At 37.0% G+C, this 16,603-nt stretch overlaps 1 protein-coding gene across 3 annotated transcripts in view; it reads left to right on the top strand.

The window, feature by feature from the left end:
* AKAP7 (A-kinase anchoring protein 7) overlaps positions 1-16,603 on the top strand; it is a 68,677-nt gene that overhangs the window by 13,295 nt on the left and 38,779 nt on the right. For all 3 annotated transcript variants that reach the window (XM_026705496.2, XM_026705495.2, XM_087941171.1), the window contains exon 5: positions 6,154-6,314. In XM_026705496.2, coding sequence (XP_026561281.1) covers positions 6,154-6,314 — 161 coding nt within the window. The remainder of the gene's footprint in view (positions 1-6,153; positions 6,315-16,603) is intronic.

Here is a 16,603-nt window from a genome sequence, read left to right as displayed (position 1 = left end):
TCAGTAATGTGCTTTTGTCTGAAGAGAGTCAGCCCTTTTTAATAATGTTCACCCACTTTGATAGAGAAGGCGGTGACAAATTAGCGTTGGACTAAATAAAAGAGATTATCCAGATTCTTCTCAGTCAGAGATTATAGGACAGAAATGGCATATGTTACTCTTGTTGATTATCTTTGTCTATTTCAAACTAGAACTTAACTTTCTAGTCAGCATATACTGTATTTGATGGCACCACTAAAGGCTACATACATACTTTTCACGCTGTTGCACTTGGCTAAGGGCCTATGAATTTGGACCATTAAAACTGTTTTTGGGAACTTTGTGTTCAGCTTTGACTTCTTCACAAAGCAGCTAATGGCTTGAGTTTAGCAAAAAATAAATCATGTGGTAAATTGGAGGATATAATGAGTCTGTGGCTGAACCTCTCAACATAACTGTGCTAAAAGCCAAAACATTTCCATTTACTTGCTTCCAGTAATTTTAGCTGTGATCTTAAATCCTACAGTTCGCAGATGTTGAATACACTATTGATTTGCAGCAAAAATTACTTTTAACACAGCTTTAAATTAATGATGAAAAAAATGAAGAAGTTTCACTTCTGATATAAGTGGTCTGTTAAACATTATAGTTTATTTAACAATTTATATATAAAAAACAAGTACTGCTTTATAAAGACTTGTTTGCTGCCTTTTCTATTCTATTCTTTTCCCCTTCTCCCTTTTCCTGCAATTTCTTTGTCTCCTCATAATTCAATTTATGCTTGTGCACTCATTATTTTTGAATGTTCTTTCTGTGCCAACTTGAAGTTCTGTATTCTCTAGCTGGAGTAGTGAAGTATGCAAATGACCACTTAAAAATATTGAATATGGAGTTTCATCCTTCACTAATTAAAAAGGGGATCATATGGAAGCGGGTCTTCTCCTCCAGTCTGTCTCAGCATACCATCAATTACTGAAAGCCAGTGCAGCATCTGAAAAACTCCACTGCTTCTGCAGATAGTTAGGTTCAGTCTGTGGTATGTCTCCAATGGAAATGAAACCTACGTTTAAATAAACTCTCCCTCTCTTCACTTACTGTGTAAAATTGGCAACAGAATTCCTTTGCACATGCTGTGCTAAATATACCACCTAAAAGTGGTATATTTTCCGACACTTTTACATTGGGCGAATATACTTCTAGTCTTTTCTCCTCTGTCATCAAATAAAAAGTTGTTCCATTTCTGAATCCTATAGCACCTCTTCTCTGTGCCCCATATTTTTTTTTATTTTGATAGCCATCCAATTTTATAAAATGAGCGCCATTTTATAAAAGTTTGGATGAAGACCCTAGTCTTCTTCCACACTTACAATCTCAGATGTTTGTATAGCTGTTACTAATATAATTACCATATCTTTTACAGCAGTCACTCAAAGGTTATGTAAACATCTTGCTATCTTTTCATCCAGCAGGAATGTCACAGTATCATCTGGCTAGATATGTTTTCTGTAATTGATTCATTCCAGGAAAAGTTCAGATGTTCAACCACCTCATTTTCTGTCTTTTGTTATCCTTATCTGAGAGGAACCTATCTCTTGCAAATGGTTATTTATTGTGGCCTTGACCTCGTATTATCTTAACGGTAGCTTCTCCAATAAGTACATTATATTATATATATAATACTGGTATTTCAATTATAATAGCTGTTCAGGATGACAGCTTTCTTGTTTGTTAAGCCTGACATAATGTCACTTGTAATATTGACTTGAGTGCATTTACTTGGATTTGACTTTTGTCTTTTTACCAAGTGGTTTATAGGTATGGTGATTATATTTTCTTGGAAAACATAAAAGACAGACCTGAAAAAGGGAAAATCTGAAAAGGTTCATAAGATTTTTTTAAAAAATGGTTTATGTTTATAACTTTGCTTTACAAAGGAAAGTTCGATAACAAAACCAAAACAAGGTAAATAATTAAACAAATCTAAGGAAGAGTTTTCTGAAAATGGTCACTGCCGAAAAAATAGAAAGAAAATAAAATACTTCAGAAAATCCATGTTATTTTTCAGAATCTTCAAAGTACATTCCAAGATCACGTAGTGTGGACAAAAGATAGTAGATGCCAACCCAGTCTTGGGTCACCAGCATGATAAGTTTCTGTTGTAATGTGAGATGTAGTTAACGCCAAGCATCACAATTCTCAGTGAGAAAGAGGATTGATTTTTTTCCCCATATAGCAGAACTAGAAGCAGAAGAAGTGAGAATCATTCATGCTTTGCTTTTGTGGTTAGTGTCAGCAAATGAATCAGCTATTGCTTAATTTAGAGATTGGCAATAGAAGATCTCTGAGACAGTTAAGTTTGTAGAATAGCTAAGAACCATTTGCATATATAGGGTAGAAAGTGATTAGGGAGAAAGTTGGGTGGCTGAAACGTAGATAATGTTTAAGAAAGTATAAAGAATAGTATGTTCCTCTACCAATATATACCTCTTTTTTGGAGATATCAAGACCAGGCAGTTAATAATGTTCATGTGACTTGATAATTATTATTTTTTATTACTTTAGAAATTATAAATCTGGTGTGAATGAGTTTTGAAGCTTCCTACATTCTTGGTTGGGAGAGCTGAATATAAACCATTCTTTGCTGGTTTCTTCACCATGTAATACTTGTTCACACGTGCAATCCAGCCAATTACTTTTATGCAGACCCTCCTTATCAGACAATGGGAAGAGAAACCACCCTGATGTGGCTGGTTCCTATACTTGTGATAGATTGAAATAAAGGGCTGCTTTTACTATAGAAACTAACTTACCCCTGCCTCTTTCCTTAGCATGTAGGCAATGAAAGACCTTGAGTTTCTTCGTAGAAACTAATATTAGAAACAGTCATGTGGAGAAAGAGTTGCTGATGTGAACTAAGCCTCGAAACAGTCTTATCTTAATTTATATTCCAACTTTTTCTAAAAACTCAGATTTTTAAATTTTTTTATGGAATTTATAAAATCACCCCCCTTCCCTTTCTATCTCCCATAATTGCAACCTTTTAAAATTGGGTTACGAGACTCATCCAGACTCCCTGGTCAAGGAGGGATTAAAATTGGGTCTTTGTAGTTCAGTTCCAAGAGTTTATCCATTACCCAGGCATACTGCTTGCTGTTTTGATTTCTTGTTCTTTTTCTTATGAAATCCATGATTTTACAACAGTAATTTTAAAGCTGTATTCTAGGAAACAATTATTGTTTTGCTACCCTTCTCAATGAATTGTAGTGAGCATGTTTTCTTGAAAATCAGTCCCTAGCTGCTGATTCTTCCCTGTACTGTAGTGTGTTGCTATGGGAGATTATTAAATTTATTTACAGGCACAGTTATACATTGAAATAATATGGCTTGAAAAGTATGACATATGTGATCTCCAGGACACGTCATGGGAGTCTCTACAATTCACATCAATATTGTAGCAAAGCCCTTCAGAGTTCACAGTAGACAAAAAGGGATGGAAAGAGAAAGCTAGAAAATGATTAATTTAAAGGCAATGATGTCAGAACATATATATGCCTTATTTGTGTTGATTGTGTTACTGTCCCCAGTCACAGATATGGCTTTAGTAAGCTGTCTTGGTAATTATTAAAGGAACTAATTGCATATCTTAACATTTCTTTGCTTAAGGCATACTTTGAGTCAAAATGCATTTTTGCAGCGCAATGTATGAAAGGAAAGACGCTTGCTTAAAAGGTAGTTACTGCCATCTAGTGATAGTTATGTGAATACAATGGCAACAGTAACAACAACAAAGGTTTTAAAGGCTTTAATAGGCTTAATAAGGCTGAATTCTTAATGATGCCTACTGGCAGGAAATCCTATTAATTATTTTTTAAGCTGTATTGTGTTTTAATCTGATCCATTTTTCACCAGAATAACAATGAATTATAAAATTTCAAAAACCAGGATCCTGACCCAAGGTTAACTATATCATTTTGTAATTTGCTCTGTATCCAACTCTCCCAAAGTCTTAGTTTGATACTTTACTTCATCCAGAACACCGAAAGAACAAGATCTTTTTTTTAAATGTGCAAGACAGATCAGTTAAATTTTATTTTATTTTCCTATGGCAAAATACGTAACAGAAATATTGCATTAGGCAACTTGATCTGAAACCGTGCTAGGAAAAAGACATTTTCTCTATTGTATGTGTTAGAGAAAGCAGTGTGCATAGGTTGCCAAGATGGGCAACAAGGCAAGACTGAAATATCACTGATGTCTGTCTTGCCTTCAGTCAAATTGGAAGTTTACAAGGAAGCATTGTAGTTTGCCCTAGATTTATCTATATATACTGCAAAACTCTCATGTCTGTAAACTGGGCAAAACAGTTTATCGTAGGGAAAAAGTTTTTCAGCCAAGATTTCTCAAATCAGGCTAAGTTAAAGAATGAATCTAAAATCCAGGATCCACGACTCCTGTGGAATTGAAATTTGGTAGATTTCATAAAACATTTTATGACAAAAAAAAAAAAAATGATCAGAAAGCATTTTATGTCACAATACAAAAATGTCATAAAACGTTTCCTGTGGTCAGCTCCTGATATTTGACAGTTTAACATGGGCTCTTTTCAAGGCGGATGCATCTTTTAAAATTTTTGAAGAACTTTTCAAACATATTAGAAGCTCTGCCATTGTTGAAGGCATTGAGGATTCTGGTAAGGAAAAACCTCTTAACTCGTGACCCAGAGGGTGGGGTGGGTCATGAGCTCAGGTAAACTTAATGTTTTATACAACTGCATGTGGTAAATTGATAATTTAAATTATTTTTAGTATTCTATAAACAGGGAATCTATGAAAAATGAGGCAATCTAGAAAATAATTAACACAGGTAATGCTCAAGTTGCAATCATACTTGGTAGTGGAATTTCTGTTGCTAAACAATGCAGTTGTAAAGCATGATGTCACATAATTTCATCATTTAGCAACCTCAATCCTGGCAGTCCCCGTTGTTCTCATTGTCTGCATCCTACTAGTTGTTAGGTGACAATCCAGCCTGGGTTCAATTCCCAGCCTGGTCCTTCCCAGTCTCAAGCCTTCTAACATAAGAGAGTGCCTCCCCTGCCTCTTCTTCTACTACTCCAATCTATCTATTCTCCCCCCACCCCCATCTCTTCCCTTCTGACTGCCTGGCATAGCGACACTCCTTGGTGATGGTACACTGGAGCTGAGGTAAAGGCCCTGGGGTCTTCAGCAGTCTAGTCTGCTGTCAGTTCCCCTGGGCCTCTACTTCAGATTCGACACTGCTGCTGCCAAGGAGTGCCACCTCAAACCTCACACCACTGTCTACCAATGCCCTGTACTCTGCCCTGTACTCTGAAGGCCTTGCTGCTCCCGGCTGACCTTTGCTGTCTTCCCCTGCTGACAAGGCATACCTGTGTGAGGCAGCTGTTGGTTACACCAGGCCTTCCTAAGGCTACTCACACAATTCTCCAAATAGCATGCAGCATTCTTGTGTTGTTTTGAGAGGCTTCAGAGGCCTTCTGAAATCTCGTGAGAAGGCTGCACCCATCATTCTCCAAATAGCGCATGCTGGTTCTTGCAGTGCTTCAGAAAGCCTTCCAAAAGCTTCTGAGATCTTCCAAAGCATCACGAGAATGATGAAAGCTATTTGGACAATGACAATCCTTTTTTTAAAACAATGCAAGTGGCCTTGTGAGGAAGGAAGGTCTGATGTAGCCAGCAGCTGCCTTGGGTAGGACCAGGCTTTGCATTCCTTGTCTGCAGAGGAAGGAAAACAGCACAAGTCAATAGGCACAGCAGGCTTGAGATTGCTAGAGGTCCAAGCCTCTATTTCAGCCCCAGCATTTCTGCTACCACCAAGGAGTGTCACTGTGAAAAGTGGCCAAAAAGGCGGAAATGGGGGTGGGGTAGGCAGGGGAGGAGTTGAAGTCCTAATTTTTTGTGAGCTGCAAAGCACTCACATTCTGATCATGTGACCATTGGTGGCATTGTAATGGCAATAACTCTGGGAACCGGCTGTAAGTATCGTTCATTGAGTGCTGCTATGATTTTGGTCACAGAACCAATGATTATTAAGTCAGAACTTCCTGTAGCAAGTTAATGTGGTGATTGTATGTATTAAGTCAGATAGAAGATAGATTGATAGATTAATATACATATGTTATTTTCTTTCTGATAGTGGTGTTGGTGCTTTCTTGGAGAGTGGAGGTTTAATTGAAGAATTACTGCAAGGGAAGCCTTTGAATTTATCTTTTCAAGGTATTGATCACTTCAGAAATCAAATTGGATTTGTAAAGTTGACTGAGAGTGATAACACAACCACGCTTTTAAAGATAGCAGGTAAATCTTTTTTTTAATATTATTACAAAGTAGCCTAATTTTTGTAAAAAAAAAAAAGTTGTTTAGATATAGCTGCTACATTAGTCCTTGAGCAAGCTTGATCCATTTGTGAATCTGGAGTTAAAGAGAACACAAGATAATAACTCTAGAAATGGAGATAACATCACTATTCTACCACTCCTGCAGAATGATTGGAAACTGCATGATCATTCACCAATTCAAGAAGGATTAGATACCTAATCTTGATTCAGAGATAATCTGAAGCCTGAGATTACATGTTAAGAGAATAAACAGAGACACACTTTGGGCAACTGCAGTCCTTTCTTACTATTTTTATTTCATGCCTACAAAAATGGGCTTCATATTAAAGGCTAATCACAGTTCTGTGTGATGTCTGTAATTGAGGAACTCAAGGTGTTGCGCCAGATAGTCTAAAAACACTGTTTGATCTTGGGGTTTTTTTTTTAGTAACATTGCTTAAGCAGCTATAGATTCCCTACTTTTCCACATTGTGGAAATAATTAGTTTTCACAGGTAGGGAACCGGTTGCACACATAAACATGTGAAACTATTATTTTTATTTCATCAGAAACTGAGATAACAAATGAAACATTATCATTAATACAAGGCAGTGACAGACCACTTGCATGCAATGCACAGCTGTATCCATTGTCCAGTTATGAAGAGAGCAACAAACCATTATCTACAATTACAGAGCTAGAGGTTTCTATAGGCAGAGACTCAAATTCACTGGCAATCTAAGCATCTGGAAACCAGTGTCCATATTAAGGGAAAAGCCACAACCAGACAGAAGTATAAGACCTGCTATTGATGTCTCACCCATGAGATCATGTATGAAGGTTACAAAGGAAAGGGTTCTGCATGAGATTGTTTGGACTGCACTGAGCAAAAAGGCATCCTATATAGATAATACTTCAAACACAGAACTCTGCCATAATCACTAGCTTTCCCATTGCAAGTGATTCTCAACCTATTTTAAAACCACCCTGAGATTGCTATACTTTGTCCTTGCCATTTCCAGATAAAAACCACTTTTAATTTAATGTCTGTATACTTGTGGGTTTAGAATTTGCAAAGAGCAATTTCTGATGCTGAGTTAGACTCTTACGTCCATGGTCACAGAAAGTACTGTGCAGCCAAAGAGAACTCACCCTGTATGTTTCAAATCTGCAAATTGCTAAGTGTTCCCAGAGCTTCCAGTGCTCCTAAGATTTTTTTTTTTAAAAAGCCTTTCCCTTTACCAGAAGAGGAGTAATTAAGTTCCTGGGCATCCTTGCATAAACATATTTGTACACATACATACTGCACTTATATAGTATGCATGTGCATATTTATCTGTTGGATTGTAAAATATCCTTCCTTAAGATCTAATTCATTTTGAAAGTATTACCGTGTTTCTCCAACAATACGGCTTCCCCCAATAGGAAGTCCCAGCATGTTTTATAGGCATAAAATCAAATTAAGCCCCTCCCCCCAAATTAAGGCCTATATTAAACATGTGAAATGAGGATGATTGGCAGGGGGGCTTGCCGTTAGGAAGTAATTTTGTTGCATACGCGGATATGGTGCTGCCTGCATTGACTTTGGCGTTGGTGGGGCACTTCGTATCGGGAGACCTTCCGCCACCATTGCTTTCCCTCCTCCCTGTGCTGCCGGCGTTTGGAGCAGCCACACACGGCCAGCCAGGGCTCCTCCCTTCAAACGGAGCCCAGCGGAGACATTCGGCTTCAGGCGTCCTGTCGCCGCCTTCCCTTCGCCTTGCCTCCCTCTGGTTGCAGGGAGGAGCCCTGGCTGGCCGCGTGTGGCTGCGTCAAATGCCGTGGAGTTGCTCTAAACGCCGCGGCAGCACGGGGAGAAGGGAAAGCAACGGTGGTAGAAGGTCTCCCAATATGATGTGCCCCACCAACGCCAAGGTCAACATCCAAGCCATCGCCACCCTCCCGCCCGAGCATGCAAGGGGGTGAAATTAAGTCACCCCCCAAAAGATGGCCTAGCCGTTTTTGGAGGGGTCAAAAAAAAAAAAAATAAGGCCCGGCCTTATTTTGTGAGAAACACGGTAAAAATGTACAGAAAAGCTTTAAAAATCTTACTCCATAGTTCTACAGCTCTACAGGATCCTTCAAGATGAAATGTGTATTCCCTGAGAGCAGCTCCTGAGAGCATTGCACGCCTACAGATCTGCAAGCCAACAAACACTCTTAACAGCTTTTTTCCTGTTGGATTGTGTGAAATATGAACTGGGAGGTGAATCATAGGAGTATCCTTAGTGAAAAGAGCACAGCAAAAAAATGTAAAACAGACTCCTACAAGTTGCTTTGGTGGCTTAAGTGTAAAGAAAACAGTTATTACTTCAAGTGTATCAAGGAAGTAGAGTTATTAGCTTAAACATCAGTGGAGGTTTGTAGTTGGTGTCTTGTGAAGCTGGGGGATGTATAAAATTTCTTTCTGTAGGATTTATTTCATATTCTACATACATACATATGGGGCGTGCATAAGTGCACCATCATGTCTCCCGTCCCTGTCCTATTGTCCCCATTTAATCGTATCTATTTTCTGTATTCTTACTCATGTTTATACTTATACCTATTATTTTGTAAGTGATTAACAAATCAGATAAATCAATAAATAAAATAAATATTGATATTTGTCAGAGGGTGCAAAATTCATGAGGGTATGAATGGGAAAGAAAAGTTTAAATGGAGAAAGTACTGTCAGTAACATGATTTTGTTTGACTTTTATCCTTGGGTGATAGCAATACTGCTTTTAGGCCAATATCTAAATTTTGATTGCAATTACAATTTGGTTGGCCACTGAAAACAGCATTTTAATAAATACACAGATTTATGGAGGAATAAATTATCTTTGGCAAGTAGTCAGGATGGCTACAAATAATTTTCAGAATGGGATGTAACCTCTTGTCATGTATCACTTGCTAAGAAAAACAGAGAGAAATATATGCATTTCTTGGGAATTGCCCCATGATTTTTGCTAGGTATAGGAGAAATGAGAGATTGTAGGCATTAGATCCAATGGAATGGAACTTAAAATGGGAGCAATACAAAATGTAGTATTAAAAAACAGAAACCATCTGATAAAGCAAAGTGTTGGAAAAATAAATTAACAAAAAGATCTCAGTTTTGCAGAAAAGCCTGGAGTTTGACATTGTCCTTTTAGACTGTTCCCCAAATTCCAATCATTTCTTGAAAAGTTTTCCTTTAAGACATTATTAAATGCAATGAATGTTCTTTTGTGCTTGAAGGAATGTGAAGTCGTACCATGCCTGAATATTGCGTGACTCACATTAGGAGAATTTTTCAAAGTTGCAAAGGCCACAGCCATCTTGATTATGTTTTGCATAGCTCAATAGAAGATTCACAGGCATTCTATGTATTTCTCTAATTTCCAAATGATTAGTATGAAACTGGAGGATGGAGATGGGGGCAGTTTTAGCAGCATTGAAAACATTCTCAGGGAGAATGAAATAAACATGTTGTTCTACTCATGGAAAATAAAATACGCATCCTTTGAAATAAATCAGGACTTCTTAGAAAAGGAGCATTTTTTTCAAGTTGGACCTTTGTAGCCAAAAAAAGTATTTCCAGTTCTAACTCAAAACCTTCTAGTATTATATACTGCAATACTTAAACATTGTTAATTTCTGTATCATTATATCTCTTTGATACGACAGCCACTTAGATAAAGTGGATAAGATACGAGGTTATAAAATTGGGGAATCATATGTTCTACTGCCAACTTTGGCATAAACACTGGTTGGGTAATTTTGGGCCAGATATTCTCCCTCAATCCTAAGAAGAAAAGATTGGCAAACCACTTCTGAAATTTTGCCAAGAAAATGTTCCAGGCAGTTGTCAGGTGTCAATGAAAGCACAAATAACAAGGGCAACCTTGTATTTTAATTTTAAATGTCTAAACGAAATGTTTCCAGGAGCAATAACTAATAACCAATTATGAGAAAAACACAGAAATAAATACCAAACACTCTAATGGTCCTTTGTTCTACCCGTTTAAATGTATGATGTCATGAAATATCTCATGCTATGCAAAATCTTTCCTAACAACTGTGTTTCTGTAAATTCACACAGTTAAAAAGTGGGGTCAAGATCTCCTTTATTATTAATTGAGTTTTTTGGGATGGCTTAGCCAACTGAAAATCTGATTAATTTAGATGACATTGTCAGGTGATTTGAAGTAGGGGGTGCCTGCAAGAAACCAATTAAACATCACACAGCTGGAAATATCCTGCATGGAGAAATGGGAAAGAAGTCTTTCCAGTCAATATAAAAAGCTGGTAGACACTGATAATAAATGCTTACTTGAGTTTGTTTGTGCCAAAAGAGCCAAGAAGCTTTTTCTACAGAAGGAAATTCATGTGTTAATTTTTTAAAATAAATGATTGCAAAATCAATTTTTCATAGTTTTTTGGTTCAATTACATCACCTTTATTTTCACATACTTCTTGAATGAAAATTAGATATTAATATGTCTGCCAATGTCAAAAATGCAAAAAAAAAACCCTACATGGGGTTACTTTTTTATATTACTGTAAATATTTCTTGTTTCAGAACATTATGTGGGTTAATCAAAAATAATAATAAAATTGAGCTTGATGATGGACCTGGAGCAAAGTATGGCAGATTATGAAATCTACATTTTTATAGGGAAACCTATTAAAAATGGCAAACAATCTTAAGAAAATACCTGTTCTGACACAGCCTTAGCAAATAATAATAAGCCACTTACTCACAAGTAAAAATCCCTTTTCAAACAGAGTAGAAACAGTCTTTTTATTCATGTGGATAAACAAAAATCAAATGTAATTTAGTCCCAACAGTCCTGGCCAAGAAATCCGAATGGGTTGGTGTATCTAAAAGCGAATGGCTGTCTGTGACAACCGGCCACTCCCAAACCCCCACTATTTATTTCCCAGCCAGGGAGGAGCTGGCTTGCATTGATGTCTGCTTTTCCTTGAGAGCTGGCTTATTGTTTTCCTTTGCTCTCCTCTCCTTTCCGCTGCATATGGGCATCTGGGATGGGCCCCATCTGTTCCTTCCCCTCACTCAGCTCAGGCCCCGAAAACATCTGCCTCTCCACCTGGGGGAGGACAGAAGGCTCCCACTCTGCCTCTCTCTGGTGCTGTTTTCTTATCAGAGCCTTCCAAAGGCTCTGAAGCCAGCCCAGGCTCTCCCTCCACCTCCTCCTCGACTGATTCTGCAGCTAGCTCTGCTGGCAGCCGACAATACCTTAGATTTTCTTTCAGGATCTTTCTCCATAGATCAGAATTATTAGTGAGCTCTAGAAGGAGAATTTCACTATGACTAAAACTTGAACTGTCTGCCACATTGTTGCCCTTATTTGTTCTCTTATTTTTATTTTCTTATTTTCCTCAGGAACAAATGTTTGGAGAAACGCATTGCAAATATTTGTATAGACTTTTGAATCTCAAAGTCATTTAATAAGTTTTAGAACTATTTTATAATTTGTGGCACAGCTAGCAGCCTCACTCTCCTCACCTTTTCACTTTTCTGCCCTGCATGAGGATCTTCGTGGTTTATCTCCGAGTGTCCAAGGAAAAGAGTTTCAAAGCAGAGAGAAGAAAAAAGGGCCATCTACAAGGAGATACCAAGAAAATTAATGGCCAAGCCATTGTCCTTCCTCCCATCTTCTTGCCTCTTGCACTTCCTCCCATCTTCTTGCCTCTTGTAAATGGGAAAAAGGCATTAATGATTACATATGGGAGAGAAGTAAATGGGAATCCCAAAGGAGTAAGCAGGTCTTTTGCCGGTGTGAAGCCAGTTGTTTCAAATGTGGAAGGAGCCTTAAGAAATCTTCCTGCATCCATACACTTTGCTTCTGAATCCAGAATTCATCTGAAACTTGCATATGGCTCTTCGTTTTCTTTCTTTTTCAATTTCAATGTATTTTTTCACTTGTTCTTTCTTCGGTTTCACTCCTCCCCCGCAAATTTAATTAATTTTAAAACCAAGGTTAATCTCTTACCTTCTTGATTACTTTCCTAAAAGTTTCAAGAGTAGGGGAAAATAAGAAGTGGATGTTGAAGATGTAACTTCAGTTTTTCATAACTTACGGACCACAAGATGCAGAAAATCTGCTGGGAATTCTCTCTGTGGTTTTATCACTAACTATTTCTGTTCTTGATTGATGTGATTGTTAATCTCAAATTCCTCCTTTCTGTTTTTTGCACATGAACATTCTATTGCTAACTTTGCTTCTGGTAGGATGTAGTTAGCTAGATGCTGCTTTTCTGCCTATCTGAATTTTTTTCCTATAACTAAAATTTATTTCTGTTAAAGCTGCCACATTTGCTTCAATAGACTTTGCCTAGGGTGGGCCACTCACTTTAGGAACACAAGTCATTTCCTCCAAAAGATGCATGCATCTATTCTACATATGACTTTCGGATACATCTCATATATGTATGTATATATATGTATATGTATATATGTATATATGTATATATATATATATATATTCTGAGGTTCTCGCGGGTATTTGTATGTGGATCTTTGGTTGTTTGGGTTTTCTCGCGTAAGATTGAAGTATCTGAGCAGCGTTTCGATGAAGTCTCATTCATCATCTTCAGGCTTCTGTCTCTGGCTCTGTGCTTCTCAGAGTGAAGCACAGAGCCAGAGACAGAAGCCTGAAGATGATGAATGAGACTTCATCGAAACTTTGCCTAGATACTTCGAATCTTACGCGGGAGAAAACCCAAACAACCAAAGATACATACATACATACATACATACATACATACATAAATAAAATACATAATCTGTTTTTGTCTATTTGTTATCTTTTGTAAGCAAAAGAAACATTGCCAATATGGTGACATCATGTCATGTGTTTACTAGTATTTTCACAGACAAAAAGCCCGCTACATATTTTGTTGCTTCTCTTAGTACAGCACTCTGTATTGTATTTGTCTTATTCCAATGTACTGTTATGGCAATTATATTATTTTAACTGTTAGGATTATTGTTTCATTTTTTAAAAGAGAGTTATTAGGTTGTCTATTGTTTATTACTGAACCAAAGCGGTTTAGAGGAAGAACGATATAAAGAAATGACAGGAAATGAGAGCATTTAAGGTCAGCCAACAAGCAGATTATATGAATTTAAATAGATACTAATCTTGTGTTGGCGTTGTTCAGGTTGCTAATAACATCTAGGTTTCCTAGAGAAACTTGTGTAAATTTTGAGAGTGAGTCTAATCAAATCATTTTGAAGTAAAAGTTCACACACAAGGCAGGCCTTCAGCATGTATACATATTGTATACACTGTAACTATTGTGCATCAGTTTGAGTATCATGCTATACACAAAATAAGTAGTAATATTTTATTTGTTCCTAATGTGTTTCTAAATAAGCTTATTTAATATGCTTTCTTTTTCCTGCTATGCCTATCATATTTTTTGTGGGTTAGATGCTGATTGTCTAAGAGCAAACATCTCAGTAGCTGTTAATTGAATCAGGGGTTTTACTGAAAAAAAGAATCAATAAATAAATGAGCAACCAAAGTGCAAAATGGAACAAAATGAAATAGAATGAATCCCTTAGGATTCTAAATGCTGCTTCACAAAGAAATGGCTTTCTGGTCACTGTGTATTTTACAAAAAGGGAATGTACACTTTAAAACTTTCTCAGATGGTGAAATACGATAATAGAAATCACCTAAGTTTTGTGCTGTTAATATAGAAAAAGTAATTTCATCCTAGATTGCCATTAATTAGAATAAATAATTGGACAGATACTTTGATTCCTTAAACAGTGAATTTGTCAAATTTCAGCAGTGTCAAATGGGAGCAAGTCAAAGGGAAACTTCTAAATTGACGAATCTAGAAAGTCCTGTGAAAGACGTAGGCTAAATAATCCCCCATCCTTTTATTGGTTCCTCATAGGGCTTTCTTTCTAGACTTAAAAAGCACACACACACACACATCCCTATTAGTAGTGCTGCATTTTCTGCTGTTAATTAGGCTTTTTCTCTCTGTCTGTCTCTCTTTCACACAAAATACACATTTTAATAAACTTTCTCAGGATCAGCCATGGTCAGTGAAGTGCTGCCACCTGCTGTTAAAGAGCCATGACATTTGGTGTATCAGCACCTCAACACCTGTATGTAAAGCTTTTAAAAAAAACTCTCACCTGCATTTTACAAAAAAGGGAAGGTAAAGGGAGAGTAATTGGAAATACATTTTCATAGTGTTAGGCTGTGAGAAAGCATTTACCATAAACAATGACTTTTCTTTTCTTACCTATTTTGTGCTGATGGTACACAAACTAACAATTGAAAAGCTTATGTCTTGAAACTGTGTGGGTCTTTATTGACAATGTTAGCAGCACTTACTCTGGCTCTTTCATAAAAGCCTACATTTACTACAAGCATTACCCAGCAATCAGGAAAGGAGGAGGGGAATGCATTAGGGAACACAATAAGTCTTTATTTGAATATAGCTATTAGACACAATGTATGTCATTTCAAAATATTTGTGCTGTTCAAAATTCAAGTAGTAAAAATGTTCCATTTGGTTAGTAGATGTGGTTAATAGCAATGTTGGAATAAATTCAGTAGTCCAACGTCTCTTGAATCCCAAATTAAATCCCAAATTTTGCCAAGTTTCTAACTTGAGATAATCATTGTAGAATTTGTCAGATTTCCAGAGAAGTCAAACAAATCAATCATTATATTAAGTGGGTAAGAAATCTTCCTTTCTTCCAACAGCAACATTTTCCTAGAATGAGTAATACTGAAACAGGCAAGAGGTAGAGCTAAAAGTAGAATTGTGCGCAAACAATCTTTCTTTCTCTCTGCAGTATTTTATTTTTCCTGTTTCATTGCTTCCTTGTTTGAAAATGTTGCATAAAACTGTACATCTATCAGTTTCATTATCAATGCATTTTTACACAAGGTACAACTCAAATCTGTTGGATCTGAATGAACTCAAAAGTATCCTTGTAGAAGACTAAAATCAGCATTGAACAAGTTGTTTTAGATGAGCTTTCTACTTTAGTAAACAAGCAGTTAAAATATCATTTGAAAAGTACTGATTTCATATGACTTTCAAAGTTTGTTTGACATGTGAAAACCAAAAATGAGCAATTCCTTTTTCAACATGGATATGCTTTGATGGTACTGATTGCAGAAGAATCTTTTATTACTGCACTGTCACTTCTAGGCAGTTATTTTACTGGTCATTTCTGTACCCTTTCTAGTTTTATTAACATTTTAAACATAATTTCCACCATAAAGTATTTCAAGTTCATTGGGTAAGCAATTTTCCTTTTTCAATCTTGAGCAAATTTTGTTTAGTGCTAAAACTTCGTTTCTGCCATATTTGTGGGACTATAATCAGTAATTATAGTTCTGGTGTCATTTTGCCTTTCAACATAAATCTTAAGTTTTTTGACAAATACAGTTAGTTCAAGTTCCCAAAAGTTCTTGACAAACTTGAACAATGGGCCCTATCCAGCAAAATGAATGTTAATCTGGAGTAAAGCAAAGCCTTACATTTAGGCAGGAAAAATAAAATGTCTAAGTACAGGTTAGGTGAGACCTGGCTCAAAAACAGTAACTGAGAGGGACCTTGGAGTCTTAGTGGATGATCATTTGAATATGAGCCAACAATGTGCAACAGCATCCAAAAAAGCTAATACAATCCTGGGTTGTATAAACAGAAGCATAGAATCAGATTACATGAAGATTACATGCTTTACAAAACCCTAGTAAGACCACACCTGGAATACTGCAGCCAATTTTTGTCACCACAATAAAAAAAGATGTTGAGGCTTTGGATCAGAGAAGGGTAACTAAGATGATCAAAGGCCTGGAGACTAAACTATTCGAAGAATGGCTGCAGATTTTGGGTCTGGCTGGTATAAAGAAAAGAAGAATTGGGGTGACATGATAGCACTATTCCAGTATTTGAGGGGCTGCCAGAAAGAAGAGGGGGTCAGATTATTCGCCAAAATACCAGAGGCAGGACAAGAAATAATGGTTAGAAACTAATCAGAGAGAAGCAACCTGGAATTAAGGAGAAACTTCCTAACAGCAAGAACAGTGAACCAGTGGAACAGTTTGCCTCCAGAAATCGTGGGCGGTCCGTCAGTGGAGGTTTTTTCAGTCCCTTGTCTGAGATGTAGGTTCTCCTGCTTGAGCAGGGAGCTGGATTAGAAGACCTCCAAGGTCCCGTCCATTCTATTCTACTATTCTTCATTTATCAACCCACCTC

Source organism: Pseudonaja textilis, chromosome 1, assembly GCF_049901715.1.
Source record: "Pseudonaja textilis isolate UNSWEBS1 chromosome 1, rPseTex1.2, whole genome shotgun sequence".
Classification (NCBI taxonomy): Eukaryota; Metazoa; Chordata; class Lepidosauria; order Squamata; family Elapidae; genus Pseudonaja; species Pseudonaja textilis.
The sequence above is the reverse complement of the archived record's forward strand: the minus strand, read 5'-3'. Positions and strand labels throughout refer to the sequence as shown.